We start from the raw sequence: 21,854 nt of genomic DNA on the forward strand, positions 1-21,854 counted from the left end.
ATCAGCACCATTATCAAGGCGCACCGACCGGCTATATGCTTACCTCCTTGCAGCGAGGGATAGATGTAGAACGCCGGCTCCTGCACCCAGGAAACGACCCGTACTAACTCCTTAACAAAATTAGGCACTACACAACGCAGGATCGCGGTACAGCCGCGGGAAGCTGCCAGCACTTCAACGTCGACTTTGTACGCTTGAGCCACGACTGGAAGAGAGAGAGAGACAGATTGCGGTGAAATATAGCGTAAAGAGCCAAAGAGTTTTCGGGCATTGCATCAGGTTGTCCCCATGTCAATCATAGTCCGTGACAGTGATGTGTGTTCCGAAAGGGAAGTAACAGTAACGTTTTTGTATGCGTATGTTGTCCGACAATAAACAAAAAGCATTATATATTCATATTTTGTTTATTTTTGTCCAATAGCTGGAGGGTAGAATTGCTTCACAAGTAGCAAGTGTTTGATGAGTTTTGATCCTCAAACGGTTAACGACAATGGAACGTGTTGATGAGTCCATCAGGAGGAGCAAGGAAACGGATCTATTTTATCAAAACCGGGCGCGTTTCGGTCGACGGTCCTTCAAGGAACCAATCAACCTTTTCTAAGACCCTCGGAATGAAGGTAGAACCCTCGCATCGAGACAGTTTGCTATGTTTTGCTCTCTGTGCCTGTCATAAAAACGTAAGTAAAATTGGGCTCTATTTTCTTGAGGGTGGGAAAGGATGATTTTCACCTATCCAGAGACTTTCGCAAACCCTTCCACCGTACTGGTCGGTTGGATTGTAGAGGATAGTCGGCAACAACAACAAAAAACTCAATCATATTACGAAAAATAAAACGGATCTTTATTATTTCGTTACATTCGTCATAATCAATGTAACACCTGATACGTTGGTGAGGGTTTTTTTCTCTCTCTCTCTCTCTGTGTTGGGTTGTTATTTTTGCCTCGTTCTAGTTATAGTCAGGCCGGGTACGGACGGCGGAGTTCCGGAAAGGTGTGGTATCTTTTTCATCCATTTGACCCCTGAGGGTGATATGATTGGGTTTGTGAAATCCACTTTCTGCTGATCCCACTGTAACCAGGCCAATGTAAAGGAATCCTTTGAGATGGCAGCTTTGTCACAATGCTTTCTAGGACAGCAGTGTACAGCTTTAACGCAAATTGTGCTAGTACATATTGATGATGCTGGTACTTCATACCTGCCTCAGATAAAGAGCATTTCCATAAAGTAGAGAGATTGTTCTATTAACTTTGGCGTTTTTAACATTTACTATCAAAAAAGGTAGCAAAAGTTAGCAGAAGATATAATATGAATATATTTAAACTGAAATGACTGTTGTCCTATGTGAATTAGATGAATGTATTACTACTTAACGCTTAATAACCTTACCTCTCCCAGACACTGCATGATTTTGGAGGGAATATTTAATTAAATGCTAAGCTTGTAAATGAAAATCTGCCAAAGGCTCACTCAACATACCATAAGAATCTGCTGGTGCATACTTTTCGTGTGACAGGAGATTATATGTAACACTCATTACAGCATTACTCTTGCTAAGCGCTATTTGCATCACATTTGTGTCAAAACTAGTGATGTCAAACTCAGTTTTGCAGTAGGTTCCATGCAAAACACCATAAAATTTTAAGGAGTTTCTCTTCTGAGAAACTCCATCTTACTTCTGCTCCTTCTTTGACACTGCTGTGCTGTACGATAAGCCTCCTCAGACCGGTAGGAACCATAATCTGAATATGAACCTGACCAAAATATTCTATTAAATAAAACCAAGGTATAATTTACTGGAGGCTAGACAACCACCATGAATTAAGAATATATAAGTTTTTAACAATAATTTTCCAAATTAAATAATAACTTTAAAGAGAAACATCAGAGAGGAACATGTTGCACGCATTCAAACGAATCATTCGCGTTTAATAAACAATACTTAAAAGAGTTCATGTAATTGCGTAACAGGTTAAATAGGACGCATTAAAAAGAGTTGGATTAAAAATCACGTATGCAATAATTGTGTGATAAAATAGGACAGGGAATTACTTTAACAGAAACTTAAAGATGATAGTATATCATTTCCATTTAAACTGTAGAATAAATTAGTATTAAAAGGGCTTCCGGCATAGAGGAAAGTCCGAAGTTCACATGAAGACTGCACGAGAAATTCGAACGACATACGAAATGTACGGTAGATCGCTCACTGATACATCCGAAAGTCCTCTACTCTCCTGAAGTCTTATACTATCCTGATAGAGGACGCTAAAGTACACGCCGTTTTCGAGCGGCGTGTGCTAAGGATTGTCTTTAGCGGTGTGTGCTAAACTGTTTAGCAAAGAAGATATCCTAATGGTGACCAAAGCCGGAATGGATTCGATGGCTGGCGCACGTGATGAGGAAGCCGAAATGATGCCCATCTAGGGAAGTACTCATCAGCGATCTATTCGGCATCAGGCATAGTGAGTATGTTGGCCAACTCAGGTGAGGTCAAATTCGTCGAAGATCGGATGCAGCCATGGACCACGTTTCTTGGAAACGACTAGGCGACTTGGCCATGTCTAATAACGTGCTCTACTCTGAGCAGGCCAATAAGAAGATGAAAAGTACAAGACAACTGCTGTCCAAGTATAGTCCAGACATATTAAAAAGACATTCCGAAATACTTAGTCCAAGAGTCATATGAAGTCAATTTTTCGAAGTCGATGCTAAGCGATTGAACAGAATGTAAGATCGTTTCAAAATCGACGAGTTTACTATGTACTTAATTATACGGATGCAAAAGAAGACTCAATCAATTTATTATACTAGAATTTTGTGAGGTCTCGGCATGATAGTCAGTCCAGTGTACGGGGAGACGGCTCAGATTCAATAACCGGTCCTGGTTTTTGAAGATCAGTATGACTATGGCCTCGACTAGTGCGAGATAGCCCAAGACATTGCTTCATAGCATACGTCTTTCAATTTTCGCATCTTAAGTTTAACCTTTCATGGCTCTGGCACATAAATCGGATTGAATCTTGTTGATAGATAATTTGAATAGCCAGCTTCGAGGACATCAATAGTTTACTACTATTTAGTTCAGCGACTACGACCTTCTTCTAGTTGTGGAAGAAAAGTTAGGTGAGGTTAAAGCACACGACATTGGGTTTTGTCATCCAAAAAATTTGGAGGATATGTCTGGTGGCAAATCTCATTTATTTGGATAAAATTTGTTCATTTAGATTTCCAAGGACATTTAGAACGACACTCTGTAATTGTTAGTTCGATAACGAACCGTTGTTGAACCGACCACGCGAAGGAATGGTCGATTCGGAGATCTCCGCGCAGATTCCTGGCCTTGTCAGAGTTGCTTGAATCAGGCGGCTAACCTTTTTTCCTGGAAAACCAGGAGAAGTTTTTAGCGGCGGACTCGCACTACACTAACTCGGCGTGGACAACGGGAATGCCGTAGCTCGATCAGACGATTAGCCTTTTTTCCTGGATAACCAGGAGAAGTATCTAACCGTGGTTCTTGCTTGGCTTAATTTCGCCTAATTCTTCCGACGGAGTGGGGAGACACCAAAGTGCGTAACCAATTTCCGGAGGGAAGGCAAAGGTGAAACTTTCCCGATTCTGTATGGATACCCAAACAATGAAACACAAGTTTCTTCGTTGAGGTCTGGATTACAAGTCGATTTTTATTCTCAAAAATCCTGTCTTATATACTAAAATTCTGTGGGAAAAAGAACATGAAACAGCATTACATCGATCTCCTTTTTCCTAATTCGGTATGCTGATGCGTTGACCCCTGCCAGGCGTCGGCTAGTGTAGGAGGTCTGTAATGTTACAATATCTGGCAATTGTTACCCTATCGTTTTATGACCATGGGTAATGCATCGTGCATCTGTGGTTCAAATGCGTATGCCTATTTTCGTATTGCCTATTGCCTGCGCGTCGTTTATTCTATTCGTCAAATTGGTCTTTCCTTCACTGCCCTACGACCGTGCCTTGATCTTCGCGTTGATCGTTTTTAATCGCGCAATGACAATGTATGCATTGTGTTCTAGTGTTAACCCTTTTCGGCCCATGTGCTTCACTTTCGTTTTTATTACATGGCTTGAGTTTATTTATAATTTTCATATGGTTGGATATTGTCCCTTTTTCGAGATATTTTATGACATACCCTAACATGTTACCATAATTTCGTCTTTCTCGCGGTATGAGGCCTCTCTGTGACTTAAGGTTGTTTTCCTAAGACAATATTTGCCGATGAGAATTTATCCTAAACAAAGATATTTAGTTATTTAAAGTTTCTCATCTAACTCTTGCATGCCTGTCAGTTTAGCTCAATTTTATTTTGTCGCGTTCCAACAGTAATGATATAGTCTAATTTGACACTTGCAGATTGCATGATATGACATTAAGGTTATAAAATGCTCATTGGAAGTTCCACTGTCCCACAATACTCGATTCGTCGTCGAAGGTTGTAACGGAATAGATGGATGTTATGACTGTTCTACAGCAAAATTACAATTTTTATAATCCTGTTAAATCTGATATGCATCCCAAATTTGTTGTAACTGAATGTGGCAGTAGATGCATTCCCGTTCCTACGCAATACGTCCGCGGCCGTTAATTTTAGGCAACATATTTTATTCTATCAGTAACCTTTTGCCGTACATCTTCCAACCTGCAATGCAGCACAACAAAACACAATTGCTGTCGACGATGCCGGAGACGCTACTCCGTCTCCGTGTAGTTTTCATGTTTTCAAGAAGACGTAAATGAAAGAAATCAACTCGGACAAAGGGGAGCAAGCATGGTTCCGAGGGACTGACACAACCTTTGCTAAAGAAAGTCGTTTCCTGGTGGCGAATGGCGGCTGGCGAGGAACACCGTCGAGTAATTAAACCTTTGCCGAGCGCACCGCCGGTGCCCAGTCGGTTGGATGGAAGTAAAAGGACGCCCGGTCGGATGAAAAGCGCCCGAACAGTTTTTCTCGCAGGGAAAAACGATGGTTTCAGCGATGGTTTTAGCGATGCTCAGCTCAGGCTACGAAGTAATTAGCGTGAGCGAAGCACTAGCGACCGTTGACGCTGGTCGTTATCCTTCTCGCGCGTTAGCCCTGCCAAATGCAAGAACCTCCCAACCGTGGCCCGGGACGCACCAAATAAAGGCTGACTTGTAGTCATTCACAGGCAACTCTGACGCCCCCCCGATCGCACAAAATGGCGGGAAACGAGCAAAACCAAAAATGGCACCGAGAAGGTAACACAAGCGCTGGCACACAAAAAAACATTGCGTGGGCAACAGCTTCCATCCATTTTGCTTTGGTCGGTCGGCACCACCACCAGAGACCACCATCTTCTCTACGCGGTGTCGCGGTAGGAAAGTGCAATAGCCTTGGCAAAACAAATTCATTCCTTTTGAACGACCGGAACAGGGCGCCAACCGGTGCGATTCCGGCGAAGCCCAACCGGTGTTGGTTCATTAGATGACTTCTCGACGTGTTTCCAACTGGTTAGATTTTTCTTTACACACCACCAGCGCCATCACCATAATCGGTGCCGGATCGGGTACCTACACAGTGTGTGTGTGTGTGTGTGTGTGTGTGTGTGTGTGTGTGTGTGTATGAAGTGTTTTTTTTTGTGTGTAGTCCAACCTTGTTTTCGTAGCGCCCTCGATGTTGGAGTTGCTTTTTCTACACTTCTTTTCAATTTCATTCTGTGGCGTTGCTTTGCTACGGTCATTCGCTTGTGGTTTTGGAGCTCCCATTGTGCTTATGTTGTGCAACAATTTTTATCTCGTTTCGTTATGCTGGGTTTAATTACAAATATTCAACTTTTAACGTACACAAAACAATATTGCAAGTGTTCTGCTCAAGTACACCGAAACGCAGCTGGAGCTGAATATTAGATCTTGTGATGCCTGCTGCCTTGAGCGTGGTCGCCATTGACGGTGCAAGAAGTTTTGGTTTCGTTTGTTGCATAATGAAACGAATCTTAAGCAAAAAGGGAGCAAAGGTTATGCTCGTTTGTCTGGACATCGTTTGTGACTGAGGGTTTACAAAAAACTAGCATGAAAATACTTTATTCAAGCCAAAAACAGTTTGGATGTAACGATATTGTTTTACATTGAGAGATTTGGTCAAAAGAAGGGAAACTGCACCCTTCGTTCTATTCATTCGAGAAAACGAATGAACTTTCTTCGTCAAATTACGATCTTGCAGTTCGGTAAGTCTATACAACAAGAGCGAACTGTACGTCCAACATTGAGAGCAAGCTGGTTGAACGAACTTCCTGTACAATATTTTTGAACGAACTAGAACGACAGATCGAACGAACGGTATGTAGTATCCGTTAAATCCCCAAAGAGAGACAGCGCCATGATAAAAGAGAGAGAGAAGAGAGAGAGAGAGAGAGAGAGATTTTTTTCGAATTAGAATGACTCTAGCCAGGACGACACCATTCTTGTGACAGATTCAACTGACGGATGTGATGGTGCCCGACTTATCTTTATTATTTTTATTGTTATCATCTATTTTTGTTGCAAATGTACTGTTAAGTGGAAAGTGCTGGGCAACACGAGATTTTTTTAAATAAGGGTTTTTGTTTAAATGTTAGTCCTCATGACCACACTTGAGTGTTTGACAAAAGCTCTCTAAATCGAGATATCGGTACTTTGGCTGTCAAAATGGCTATCCGTTAGACTCTCTTCTTGGCCTAATGACCCCTTATGGTTATGCCTGTCATTTCCGGCTTACTAATCCAATGATACCAGTTGGATAGTCAGTCCTCACCACGGGGGAACGGTCCGGATGGGATTTGAATCCCGGTTCTGCCGTATGAAGACCATCGTCGTTGTTTCCTCTATCATCGAGCCGCTCATTGTTTATGTAATGACTTGAATTGAAAACCTGACTATTGATTATTGTTTTTTCTCGCGAGCAACACAAGAAACTGAGTTAAAAAAAGCTTTTCCGTTATTACCCTTTTCTTCATCGACTTAAATTAAGGAATCTGCGTGATTGTGCAGTGTAAAATTTATCATCCTCACCATCATTATTATCATTGTTGTTATCAAAACTAGGATTACAAAACATCTAATTTTTAAATTAATTTATTTATTTATTTTTATACACATTTCTTTGAAGCCATGACTGAACAATGACTTGAAACTAAACGACGTAAGGGTAGTGTGACAGATTGTGTTTCACTGGTATATATAATTGAGATTCTGGGATGTAAGGAGGGTTAATCGGACGACGGAGACAGATGAGTTGTAGTCGAAGAGATCGGAGACACTGTTAAAACTTCCTAGGCGTACAAGAAAGGTGTGATTATGATCGAAGCACGTACGTCTGGACACGATAGCTAGCGGAGCATGGGTACGGCATGATCGGGTGGGAACGTACAGGCCTATCCGGTTTAGGAGATCAGGAACGTCGACCAAATATGACTCATAAGTTCCATTGCAGTCATTTTTCAACATACCAACGGGAAGGAGTGGAAAAAATTGTTTAAAAATTATTTGAATTGAAAGAGTAGTACAACATTTGAGTGAGGAATATTAGCTGGGTAATAGAATTATTTGAAGAGAATTTACAAAACTAAAGGTAACAATTATCTGAGTCATAAATAAAATGTGAAATTAAAAACTGACAAATAGCTCTCGTTTACATTTCGAAAGCGCAGTTTACATGCACTGGAATTTCAAACATAACGACTTTGGCAATCCTCACCACGCTCTCCCTTGTCGTTGTGCTTTTCGTTTGCCGTTTGCCCTCGGTCAGTTTGGTTTGGCTTGGTTTTCTCATAGTTTGGAGTTATTTGTTCGGGCCGTGAGTACATTCTTGTTTTGAGTTTCTGTTTATCGAAGGTTTTTTTTTAATTTTAATGATTTTTTAACGTTTGCCTAAAAATCCGTACCTGTACCAGCGCCACACGCTCGACCTTACGAAGTTTTGTTTAGTGTTTTTCAGTGTTTTGCTGGTTTTGTTTTGCTGTGCACTACTGCATCCAACAATCCGTGCAGTGCACGCTTTAGAAATTCAATTACGGCGAGCAGGTTCATTCCTCGGTCGTTTGGAGCTTTTCATCTGCGCGCAACAAACGCCCACCATGCTGCTGCTGCCAGTCCAGCTAGTGCCAATGAATACCGACCCAAAAAAAAAAGAGAAAAGAACCACTTTCCCGTTACACCAGTGCAGTGGAGGTGCGGCAGGACGGGCAGAAAATTCCCGTTCGACTTTATTTCCCACCAGCGCTAGACATTTTTTAGCGCTTAATCCGTTCAGCAGCCAACCATTTCATCAATTTACTCCGTCCCGATTCATTATCCAATTATGCAAAATTCTTGCAAGGCAGCAGCGCAAACTACCGTCCCCGGGAGAAGCGAATCACGAAAGCGGATGAAAGGGAATTTGCTTCTATGCATGCTACCTCGGACCATTCCATCGCCGAGCGTTTGCTTCTTGCATGCTAGCTTTGGATGCTAGGAGCTGGAGCTAAATGACAACCTGGTGCATGGAAGCGCGGCAGCAAGCTCGGGAGGAATTCGCTTCAGAAGGCATCAATAAAATCAGTTCGGACTGCAGCCGGCTGATGATGGTCGTATGTGAAGCTGCAAGCTGTAATTTCGTTGCGGATGGAATAACTACCACCGGTGGAAGTTTTGCATGGCTCCAAAGCTCTGCTGCAGCCGGCACGAAGTTGCCTAATTTGCTGGTGCTTGTGTTATTTAAAGTTCGGGAAAGGTTGAAGCCTTTTTTGATTATTTTTAGTTTTTTCGTATTGTTTATGTTTGATCCGATAGGTTTTTGAAAATTATTTTAAAATGCGCAGAGCTGCATTCACTTTATGAAAAATTGTTTTCGTAAAAAGTAAAGGTTGTAAATTCTTAAAAAAGACTTCTACCACTTTAGTCTATATAAGTCAATTGGCATGGGTCAGTCTTAAACATTCGTGAAGGCTTTTTAATAATCTAGTATATAAGCCGTGTAAAAAGAATTTTGTTTATGAAGATATGTTGTGGATTAATAAATTAAACCTACTGATTATCCCACTACGTTTCATCATTGAATCAAGTAAGCCGGCATGACCCCTTAGGTAGTTGAGCCAAGAAGAACTTTGGATGACGTTGAAGATTAATTTACTTCAAATGACCTACTACATTAAATAATGATCGAAGCTCGAAAAAATCTGTTGCTTTCCCAAAATTCCACCAGGCGCTAATGCCTCAGTTTGTTTTGGTATCAGAATATTCGTACTATATTGTTGAAAGGCCAGAATAAGCCAACTTTTAAATAACTCCGTTTTCATTAGTGCAAAAGTATTGAACATCTTGAAGATGTTATAACCTGTCATCAGGATCAGGCCTCACTATTTCACAACAACTTATCTCATCTCGTGAATGATACTGATTCTCGGTGGCTTCAATTCAACAAATAGAATATGATTAACTTGTCACGTTCTTGGAATCTTGAAAAAGATTGTGAAGCAGCTCGATAACACGAAGAATGACTATAATCAACAATACTCGTAAGGCGAAGGTCCATCTGCTCAGGGACTCTTAGGGCTACCTTTGCTAGCACCAAGGACCTGCTTCAAGAAGATGGATTTGCCTGTCTACTGTTCAATCTGGTACTAGAGAAGGCCATTCGTATAGGAGAAAAACTTAGGAAACTTATATAAGTTAACTACTCTCATAATATATGCTTATAGTATAAACAACATTGGGCTTTCTTATGTAGGAGAAGTCAACCAAAAGATCGAGCAAGCAGCACAAAGCTTCTGTTTGGTATCTATCCGACCTATAGCTAAAATTATTGTTTCACCGACTCTGCTAACAAGCACTGACTTACGCAATGGTCTTCCCTCCTTCACAGTTATCCAAAATTTCACCTTGCTGGGATAAAAAAACCACTTTGAGATACTTTCAACGAAACTGATCACCAACCGATTCTCCCAGACCACCAGACCGATCTAACAACCTCTTAGATCATGTCTGCAATTTCTGGCTTACAAGATTTATTGATACTGCATAGTTGGATAGTCAGTCCGCACTATGGGAGAATGGTTCGTATGGGATTTGAACACCGGTCCTGTCGTGTAAATACTGGCGCCTTTGTCGTCTCTATCGAACAACAACATTCGATGTCGGACCGATCGTAAATAACACATCTGTTGTGTTGAAACACAAAAACTGTTGATTGAAAATTTTCTCCACGAACTGGTTTCTTGCTGTTCCAAGAACTTGCCGTTGCGAACAAAAAGTTTCGAATGAAGGAAATCAAAATACTACTGTAAAATCCACGCCTTCCATGAAATGAAGTTCAATTTAAAACTTTGGAAAACCTATCCTTTCCAATCCTTGAACACTGAACGGATTCCCATTCTTTAAACCATTTTCTACGGATGTTTTGTCGGGCGTGTGGAGGGGTCAGGTCAACAAATATAGCCAATGCTCGGGGCAATGCTCACGTCACGTTCTTGTCAAGTCACGCCATCCGTCACACCGTTTACGTCTGCAAGATAGCGCGGCGAGAGTTGAAACCCGGGATGGCAAAACTTCTCACGATGCTATAGCACGAACAGCGGCAACCGTTTCCAATACCCAACGAGGACTCCGCGCTGGCGGGACGCGCCGAGGATGGTTGCGTGGCGGGACAAGAAAGGTCGCCACGAAACAACACAAACAACGGCGCATTGCATTGCACGGAATGTCGTCGCACCGTCCGCGCCAGGCCACCCGGCACTGCTGTCGATCCTTGCCCACGGGTGTGAGGAAAGATTCGAAGATTAAGAGAGTAAAAATTCCGGAATTAATTCCAATCACGTAGCACGAGATTTTCTCGTTTATAATGTGATTGAGAGCGTGTTCGAGCGGAACCGGAAAAGTTACCCGTCGCCGGTTCCATACTGCTGCTTCCCGTCGTCGCTATCACCGGGGTTCATTGTCGGCGCTGGTTGTCGGTGTGTGTGTGTGTCTTTGTGTTCGTTGATGCGATTCGTGATTCCCTTCAGTCCGTCGGTTGCTTTGCGTGCACGTGGTTTAACGACGTTTCAGCGGAAATTGAACCGTGCCCGGCGTACGGTGAAAGGCGCCCGATCAACTTACCTGCCCGGACCTGTACATCCCGTGAGATGACCCGCCCGACAGTGTTCGACGCTACGCATCGATAGATTGTACTGTGGATGTCTTGCCGGTAGGCGGCAGCAGGAAACGGGAGCAGCACCAGCGTTCCGTTGCGCAGGACACGCCGGACACCGCCGACATCGCCGACGGACGTCCCGTCCACCGACAGCCAGTCGATCGACGGCTGAGGACTTCCGGAGGCCGAACAGTCCAGCCAGCCGCCGGAGGAGTTGGAAAACTCGAGCCGCGACGGTGGCTCCATCACGAACGATGGTCCCCGGAGATGAGAATCGAATGCGGCTGTCAGTTCTGAAAAAAAAGATGAAAGAAGGCACAATCAGTCAGCGTCAGAACTAGGAACGAGCATCAAATCATTAGCGTTTGCTGGGGAACCTTCCCACCACAAGAATCCCGCTGGGAATGAATATCGAAATTGGCTTCCTCGCGTATGCATTGAATGTTTTATTTTTCCTACTTATTTCCACACCCTCGGGTCTCGGTGGGGACGTTCCTCGAATCGCCGAGTGTTGTATTATTTTAAAAGCCCCGATTGCAAAACGAGAATTCGAGATATCTGTGAGCGAAAGACGATCGGGCCACTTTAAGGCGCCGGTACCGTGCGTAGGCTGCTGCTGCTGCTGGTGATTTCGTGTAAATAAGTTTAATCGGTAAAACTAATTAAAAGTCAACAATCACGGGGTCCTCTGAAGTTGTTGCCTCCCGGGGAAAACGATAATTAAGTCCTGTTTGTATGCTCGAGCTCTCGGCGAAAGGATTTGATCGAGAGGGGGGGGGGGGGGGCATTCTCCGGGAGAAGCGATTCGACGAGAACGAACGAGCCATTGACGTTTGCTACCGTTGTCGTTTCCTGGCTCGGAGTCGTCGGAAACGGAAATTCCATGCATTCAGCTTGTGAAACATAGGCTCGTCCTAGCGTAACAATTCTCGTAGCTCGGGCATAATAGAAATGGCTCAGGACTGAGGTGGGCAGAAGGGAGGAGGTTAGGGTGAGGCACGGTTTTCGATACAACGGTTTCGACGGTACAATTCCTCATGTACTGGCATTCAAATTGATGAACGCTAACCGCTAGTTAATTCAATGTAAATTGATGTGTGCGGTTGAAAGACAAACATTTACTACGGGCAACGGATGAGTAGCTTTAAGCGATGTGACAATTTCAATTTCGCCCGGCATCAAGCTTTCAATCATCGAATGTTGGCGAATTCTGCTTCATGCGGATTTAGCTAAAAATGATTTTCTTTATTTCGCTAAAATACGTTGAGCGCTTTACAGGACTGTCGTCCACATATATTTCGAGGTTACGTGGTTTAAGGTAGCTTTCATTATTTTCAATACCCTTCGCTTCTAAAGTCTCAGTCCTCAAAGCATACACCAATTAAAATATTTTTTATGACACTAAGCTAGAAATGAATCGTTCATCTTGTAGCATGTGTTGTCTATTTCTTGGTACAGCCTTTGCAAACCTAGGGCAGGAATTCAATCTTCCCACAAAAAAAAGGTTCTACTTTATCTCTTCCCATTTCTTATCATGCTCTTATGTAGAGTGTTTCTTTATGCTTTTTTGCCCCCAGCTAACCCGCTCTAATCACCCAACAACCAACCATATTCGACGCAAGCCATTCGAGCGACATATGCTGGTACAGCCAGCTAAAACAAAACCCCCGGGCTGGCTGACCCCTTTTGTCCGTGTCTAACTCCCGTGCAAGAAACATAAACGTTAATCTCAGTTATGCTCGCGCTGGCTGGAAAATGTTGCCCCAGCACCGGCAGCAGCACTGGGGTAAAAGCTTAGAGCCAGCCAGCTGGTCAATAGAGCAAACTGGTCATCCCGTAATAGCTAGCCATCGCCATGTCCGGCTGTCCGAAGTTGCAGGCAGTTTGCTAACCCATTTGCCCGGTTGAAAGAATTGGGGAGGCAAAAACCAGGACTCGCCCAACGATCATGACGATGATGACGATGGTGATGAGGGTGTTGGGCGTTGTGGAACAAGGGAATATGTCGTTGCAGGATATGAATGAACGGCACTGGTTTGCAGATGGATTCGATAGCTCGATTTCCTTCTCTGTGCAGCGCGTTTAGCGCTTCTTTCGATTTGCCGGAAAATCGTTCCACTTTAGCCTTCCGCATCAACGTGTGGAGCCCGGTTGGTTCTAATAATAAAAATTACCTCGGCACACACCCGTTTCCGCATCCCATCTGCACTATGCTCTGTTTCTGGTTGAATTGGTCTAGTTTCTTCCATTCGATCACGGTACATAATGTGCCTGGAATCGGGATGGGTTCAACACACAGTTTCACCCACATTTTGCAAAAACCCGGTTTGATCTGCCGTGCCGAAGGGTTGAACAGTTTGGGAAATTGGAACAGCATGGCAGCGGCCTATTTCTGCATCGATATGCTATGATTGCCAGCCGTTCAGAATATGCAAAGAAGCCTGGGATATCGGCCGAAGCTGCAATACAGTTCCGAACAATCTTTACCATGTGGAGGAAAATGACAATTTTCTTTCTGGTGTTTTTGCAATTTAAAACAAGCGAAGCCCGTATTGGAGAGTTCGATTCCAGTAAAGTGTTTCCACCCAAATAAACACATTTATTTTTCTATCCTACACATATTATTTCACATGTTTTAAGTGGTAATTAATTTGCAAAAACATTTTCCCCTCACGAACGCACAGTACGCAGTTAGCGTTACTATAAACAAGAGCCTTTTTTGTTTTTCGCAAACAACCTCCGGTGGCGGCAGCGCTTTTGCTGGCGCTTGAACGAATCGAACGTTTCCGGTGGCGCAGTTGTGCCCGGTTAGTGAAGGTAAATAAATAATTAGAGGAGGATTTCTGCACACAGTTTATTTGCATTTCGTTATAAATGGGACGCACGTTTACGGTTGAATACGGTTCCGCCGGTTTGGTGGTGATTTATTCCTGTTTTTTTTTTATTTCCCCTTTTCGTTCTCCGAACGAATTTAGTAATGGTATAGCAAGTGGTGTTGAGCAATACGGGCTGTAACTTTAAGGATGATAGGATTGTTTGTTAACAAAAAATATTAAATATTAAACTAATTGTGACAATCTACAAACCGATAAGCCATCTATCCAATTGTAATAAATTATATTCAAAAACAATTACAGAAACGCAAATAAAAAAAGATTACCGTTTATTTGAACAAAATGTGTGCTTCATTTTTTGATGATGGGACACTTGAGGCTCTCCATTGGATCATTTTATAATGATAAAATGATTCGTAAAATAGTGTGTTTGTTTGAAGTACATGGCATCTCCAAAGAAATCCAACAATGCATCATTTGAATTTGATTGGTGTTTGAATCTCCTCTCTTGACCTCCTCTCCAGTGTATTCATGTTATATGGTCACGAAACATGAACACTGCTTGAAACAAGCAAGTGTTTGACGTTTTCTAACGCAGTGTCCTGTGGTCGGACATCAGTGATGTCCAGGTGAGCCAGTTCTAGAACAGGAGAGAAATCATCGAAGCATCGTCGCCACAAAGAACCGAGTATAATCCGGATCGTTAGATCTAGACAAGTGCTCTGACCAGGGCATATCGTGAAGATGGACAACGACAACCCTGCAACGTTAATCGGTTGTATTGATGCCGTTGGAGTCACCGATCAAGTTCTTTCGAGGATGTCTGGATGATGTACCACCCTATATAGCTAGATTTATCGAATTTTGATTTAAGTCTAATGAAACTGCCTCAAATACGCAACTCAAAAAAATGTTGAAGATACTTGCAGAGATATTGAAACGGAAATGCTTACACTGGTCAGATCTTTACTTTGCGGCTTAAATTGAAGCACTTGGGCATAAATTGAAACAAGCAACACTCTTACCGTTTATTCATAACTTTTAAAGTAGCTAATGACGCTCACTTTCGAAGTTTACCTTGGCTTGTTTAAAAACTCTCAACACCCATCAGTCACAAGCAATATGAGCTTGTGTGTCTTGTTTTCAGCCTTGCAACTTTGGGTCCCATATTGTACAAGTTCATTCAGATCCTTACATACGCTCATCACAGAGACTTCATTGATTACAGGAATACAAGGTAATGTCACCAAAGAATCCTCAAGCAGCACAAACTCTCAAATTGGATATAAAATGGGGCATAAAGTGTTTCCATGTTTAAAAAAATCTCCCATTTGCGTTCGGGAGAATAGTCTCTCGGGAAGCATATGTCATGAGAATGATACCGGACGAGCCAGCGGTTCAGAAGATCTCTGTAGCATATAAAAATCGTAGTTCCATTACCCTGCGATCACGTAAGGCAGCTTACTGAGGTATGTGTTGGAACATAATGCTTTTCACATGACTTATGTAAAATGTTGGGCATGGGTTAGATATCTTCTTCTTCTTGGTTTAATGAAATCCTAGTGGCCTTTCTAGTCTTGTTTATACCACGTAGCTGGATAGTCAGTTTTCACTATGGAGGGACGGTCTGGATGAGATTTGAACCCGGTCTTGACGTGTTAAGACTGGCACCCCTAGCAAAAGAATGCCTACTGGGGGTTTGATATGAGTTAAACATGTTAAACATGAAACTATCATATTATTGTACTGTGAAACCTAAGTTTATTTGTAATACTTTGAGCATTACCTCTACAAGGTACAACTGGCCGATAGAAATTTTAAGAAAAAGAGCAAGCATACATAACATTCATGTCTTACATTAACAGCCATTAATTTCAAATAAAACTTACATCTTCCAAGGATTCCGGGGGGATCTTGTGCTTCCCCCAGGGAAAAGTAACTCACTCGGTTCACGAAATCACACCAATTTATAAATCTTGCTCGCATCGTTCATAGACAAACAAAAACCAAGGGCAAGGACTCACCAGGGAACCGAGTGTATGAAAGAAAAATTATGTAGCCCTTTAAGATCCAAGATGTTCCAAGATGCGAAACGGGTGTCTAGCTGGGCAAAAGTGGCTCACGATAGAGACGAGCTACCAGGGCGGCTGTCTAGCACTGGGACACATCTCGATACGATTCCCCCATATCCGTTTCGCACCCGAGTGTTTCGTACCAGAGAGGACGTTCGCTGTAACGAAGGGCTGTGTGGAACCCGTGGTTCGCTCGCTAGGTTCTGGTTTTTGCTGAAACGATGCTGCAACACGCCAAATGCAATCATATTCAAGTGTGGCAAATAGGATGGATACGAGAGGGAAAAAATAGGGAAAACGTAACGAAACGAACTAGAACAAACTATTCTTCTTTCCCACCGGTTTTTTTTTTCTTCCACCAAGGCTTCTGCCTTCGATAGACTTGCAACTCGTACTCGATGCCACGATCGGCATGGGTATTGTACCGGGACGGTTCCAGACCTCGAATAAGCCACTTACGAATGGAGTTGGAAATTGAAATTGAAATGGCAAAGTTTCGCGTGCGGTCTTGGACTGCTCGACTAGGCTGTGTGTGTGTGTGCCGGTGCTCGCTGCCACACGTCGTTTGTGGGTTCGCCGATGATGGGCTTTGCGGAGAGAAATAAGGATCTTTGATTGTGAGTAATTGTAATGTGATTAGGTTCCTTCGTCGGTTTGTCTTGCAAGTTTGGTTTGGCTGCGGTGTGTACATTTTTCACGAGGCGGGATTTCGGGCCATATATTAGAATCATATTCTTTTTCCAGTTCTTTGATAGTGGTCTGTGGAGTTTCGTGACCGTTGAACAATATTTTAAATTTATGACTCTATGTAGTTCACAATATATGTTGCCCTCGTTTTACAGATAATTCAACCAACGTACCCAAGGATCTGTTCTGTAGCATTCGACCTGCGTGGGTTGGACCATCCACCGGGTTAATGAACGTGCATGTTCAGTACAGATTTTACTCTTGAATCCTCTTTTGAACCATCGGCGAGAGTACCCAATGAGGTTCGGAATGTTGTGCTGTTCCGCGTCTATTTATGTGCACGCTACGCCCTCTAACAGCGGCCGACATTTCTCGTCAGCAGCTAGCGTTCGACCACTTGAATGTTCCGTACCGTTGGCAAGTAACAAACTGCCGCTTGGTTTATGCCGATCCTTGCTTGATCCTAGCGCTCATTCGCACGCTCACAGGCGGTACAATTTTCCATATCCTCACGGTGGTGCTCCAGAACAAAAGGTTAGAGCAGCAGCGGTTCGGAAAACACCGACCCCCATCGTTCCGTCCTATGTTGGGGTGTTCCGCAGCTGACGGCATTACTGACGGTTCTACGGCCTCTGCATGCAACGCCCGTGGAATGCCGTCCGTGCGCGAACGAAGTAAAACTTTTTTAATTAATTTTTTCTCTTTCATTTTCACGTTTTCACTGGCGAGCTAAGGTTCGCGAAATAAAAGGCAAACAAACAAAATAAACAAAAACAAGAGCCGAGAAGTATGCATGAAGGTTGAAGGTTGGTTTTAGTTTTTCATTTCATATTCGGCCGTTTCGCAGCAAAGGCACACTAGTTTTTGCCCGTGTCCAGCGTGCGCACAGTAAATATATGTGTGTTTGCACCACTTGGTCGATTTTGTATGAATTAAGCTAAATGAAGCAGGGATGGTAGGAAAAACATGGTTATGGACGAACTGTTTCTCCTGGTCAGGATAGAACAATTGTCGGAATATTGTTTTTTGATTGCCATGGTTTGCCGCCATGTTCTTTCGATAGATTGTGTGAAATATTTGAGGAGGGAAATAAATTTCACCCGCGGGTTTTTAGTTAATAAAGCGAAATATTCTACTCCTACGACAATAGTGGTAGATGATAAGTCAAAAAAAATGCAGCTTTGACATAAGCAGAATGTGTACGACATAGTATTATAACTGCAGCGTGAAACATAGAAAAGACTATCAACGGACCTTCACCTCCAAAGCTCCAATGAACAAATTGAGCAACAAACTACTTCAGCGCAAGAATTTGACCTCAGCAAAGCTAAAAAAACCCCAAATAGAGATGACTGTCTGAGTCTTACTTATAGTGAAGGCTGAATCTGACGCAAGGGAGGATCATAATAAAAGTAAACTGAGCAGATTCTTGTAGCCCAAACTTTCAAGGAGCCGGACCCAATATCAATCGATTCCTCAATCCTAATAAAAACACAATGTGAACCTAGTTAAATCCCAAACAAATGCCAATGAAATCCAAATGAAAACTTTATTGAATCCCAATCGGATTTGGATTTGGATATGGAATGATTTTGGATCGGATTTGAAGCGGATTCGAAGCTGATTCTAACTGCTTTCGATTGCTAATCGGATTCGGATCCGTCATTAAGGATTAAATTCGATTAGAATCTTTTTGTGGATAAAATCCTCGAAACATTCGCAACCCGAAACACTTAATACTATTCCAATGTCGCCGCTTTGCCTCTGAGTTTTATTGTTTGGGCTGTCTCTCCCTGCCAACATATAATTTAAGAAATCCAAAGAGCCAGTAAAAATCATTTTTTGAATAAGTTTGTGTTGTTCAATCGCCAGATAGACGACGATAACTCAAATGGAGCGTATCCAGCCATTCAAAGTTCCCGCAACATGCAACTCGGAGGATTCTTTCGGGTTATCACGAGATGACTGTTCTCTATCGCAGTTGTTTATTTGGCCTTGATTTGCTGCAAATCCGTTATTTTCTCTTCGAATCATCCTTTACTGCAGGACTTCTGTTCACTTTTGTCTTGCTCTTTACCTTCTTTCCTCTATCTCTCATTACTCCCCTTTTCGTCACCTACGTGGGTTCCGTACTAGGCTTACGAGGGACGGTCAGAATGATCGCATTATTAGAGTCTCATTCTCTCTTTCTTTTTGGCCTAACGACCTCTTAAGGTCATGCCTGCCATTTCTGGCTTACTAGGCTTAACGATACCACGTAGTTGGATAGTCAGTTCTCATTACGGGAGAACGGTCCGGATGAGATTTGAATCCCGGTCCTGCCGTATGAAGACTGTCGCCGTTATTAGAGTGAAAGTAGCATTTAACAACTCCAACACAAATGTATGTTTGATTATCATGTCCCGTTGTTGATTTTTTGTTCTCATCTTCTTTCTTCTTTGCTTTCTCTTTTTTGTCCTTTGCTTAATGGCAGTGAATGTATAAAAACAAGAATAATAAAGAATATTCCTTCCAATGTCCTAAGTCGCCTTGCGGGACGTGATTATCAACCATCAACTTGTTGCGCATAGAGATGTCACCTTCCAAGATGAATCCAGGCTCTCAATCCAATAGAGGAGGAAATGGTTCGGCATGAGCTGACAGCTTGTCGAATATGAAGCGTCTGATAGATAAGGGATTATGAAGATTCTTATGGACAGCAGTAGCGCAATGTAATTAACTATGCCGCAAAGGAACATGCAAGTCTTTGAGTGTAGATGCAGCGATTGGAAAAAGTAATCGTATTCTTCAAGCAGGAGTAACTTTTCATCCAACACGCTTGGATAATTCATGAATGTAGGGCAATGTAGGGACAACACGTAAAGCATACGAGTAGGCTAACACATTCCCTATCTGCCGTTCCCAGATGGGTTCAAATGGAAATTAACCCCATTTTTGCATCGGTTTGCATTTGCAATCGCCGAGCGCACCTAATCCACATTATCAATTCCATTTCTTTTAGGCCCTTGTGAATTGCTTTGGATTGTAAAATTTCTCGAACGAATTTTCGATTTTTTTGGAAGCGAAAATGAGGTTAAATGTACCATCGACGAAAGCCGTGACGTGTCGGATATGTTTGATAGGGGAGCATGTTCTCTTGCAGACGGTGCCATTTCATACACTCAAAATCGACCAACCCACCCAAATGACTCAAACAGCTTAACATCACTTCGGGAAATTACAAAAATAAAAAAAACCTGCCGTTCAAGGTGTTAAGTTTGATTGCACCTTTTATCCCGTGCTTTCTGGGTCGGAAAGCTTGCGGGAGTACCGGGCACATTTCTTTGCTGCTTTTCCAGCGAATAGAGACCGAGCGGACACGCCACTCTCATTAGAGTCGAATAACTTTTCGATAGACCCTCACGCGCGCTACCATCTTCCGGACCGTGCTTGGAACCGGGGTGGGGAGGACTTTGTGCAACCCTGCGGCGGATAAAGTTGCTCATTAATATTTTACGGTTCATGTAGAATCCTCCGGTTGCGAACGGATGGATGGGCATGTTCGTTCGAGGGTACCTGGCGAAACTCCCACCGGGTATCCTTTATCTCTGCCGAGTACGCTCTCGTTTTATCCTTCCCGCCACAGCCTATCGCTGCCCAGTGCAGAATAATGTCATTCTCGGTAGGAAAGGATTTTCATTCAACATTTTCCCCTCGACAACCCCGAACCGGCCCACTACACCAGCCGCCCGTGAAGTCTTTTTCGCTAACCGAAAGCCGAAAAAAATATGTGGAGCTAACCGAAAGCACCCTACTGCCATGTCGTGCAGGGCGCTTGTTTGGGAGTTGCAATGCGGTGGACGTGTGTGGCTCAATGGTTTCGAGATGGAAAAGAATGACGAAAACGGAGCAGGATGAAATGACAGCAACCTGAATCCTGCGGCTTGGAAAACCGTAAGCGTTAGAGTGAAAACACTGTGTCGTTGTTTTTTTGTTGTTTTTTGCTGAGTGAAATGAATCTTTGCCTTTAGGGGAAGAAACCTTTTTAGGAGTTTCATTTTTAATGTTTTTTTTTCGTCCCACAGCTTTCTTTACCGAGCGAGTTGAACCGATTTTCAAAGATACACAGAAACTGGGACATTTGAAAAACACAATAAATAGAACCAAGTTGAGCGAATAGCTACTAAATTGGTCCTCGGAAAATGTACTTCATTCAAAATACATAGCCAAATAGAAACCCCGTCAAATATACGTCGAATACTTTCGGGCAGAAAGCAAATGGGAACATGTTTGCAATCACTAAAGGGCATCGATAGGCATCGACATCAATTTGTTAGTCAAATGTAACGCATTTTCTAAGAAAAATCAAGTAAAATTTTAGGTAAATGAGTAAAATTCTAGAATCACAGTGTAACCCGCCCAAGTGGTATTCTTTTTTGGCATTATTTGTTTTTGAAGCAGCTTGACAGTTCATACATAGGGTTTTTGAACAACGGCCTGACTTTATCATTAAATACCTCGCTAGTCAAAAGGAATAATTTATTTGAAAAAATTTAAAGAAAATTAATCACTCCAGTATTTCAATATTCTGACTTAACTCACAAGAACTGAAAATTGGTATCAAATGCCTCGTTTCAAATAAATATGGCTGAGATATTATATCAGTTGACCCTGGAAAGCCATCCATACATTTTTAGAGATATCAAACATTGAGGAGTAAAATTGGTGATTTACTTTATCATATTTACTTGGCTTTAGTTAAGCAAAGTTGAATATTTGGTCAATAATGTTTAACCTTTTTATTTTGCAGAACCTGAAAAGTTATTCTTTAGAAGTGTCTTACGACTTTCTCAAGAACCGTCTAGCCGAATTGCTAATTCGCTTTATGTACGTATCCAGAATTGTTCTGTGTAAGTGTTCAGTCTCTTATTGCCCCTGGTCCTGGTTAACTATCCTATTCACAATTTCGGTCCGGCGATCCGGTGGCCGAGGCGATAACGGCGCCGGTCTTCACACGGCAGGACCGGGGTTCAAATCCCATCCAAACCGCCTCCCCGTACGTAGGGCTGACTAATTTACTACGGGTAAAATTAAGACAAAGAAAACCAGAAATGGCAGGCCGAGACCTCTCGAGGTTGTAGTTCCAA

General features: G+C 42.7%; 1 protein-coding gene across 4 annotated transcripts in view; it reads right to left on the minus strand.

Annotated features, from left to right (window-relative positions):
* LOC118511903 (Down syndrome cell adhesion molecule-like protein Dscam2) overlaps positions 1 to 21,854 on the minus strand; it is a 117,695-nt gene that overhangs the window by 48,710 nt on the left and 47,131 nt on the right. For all 4 annotated transcript variants that reach the window (XM_036055537.1, XM_036055538.1, XM_036055536.1 and 1 more), the window contains exons 3-4: positions 11,102 to 11,428; positions 44 to 205 (exon numbers count right to left, since the gene is read on the minus strand). In XM_036055537.1, coding sequence (XP_035911430.1) covers positions 44 to 205; positions 11,102 to 11,428 — 489 coding nt within the window. The remainder of the gene's footprint in view (positions 1 to 43; positions 206 to 11,101; positions 11,429 to 21,854) is intronic.

This window comes from Anopheles stephensi, chromosome 3 (assembly GCF_013141755.1).
Source record: "Anopheles stephensi strain Indian chromosome 3, UCI_ANSTEP_V1.0, whole genome shotgun sequence".
Lineage (NCBI taxonomy): Eukaryota > Metazoa > Arthropoda > Insecta > Diptera > Culicidae > Anopheles > Anopheles stephensi.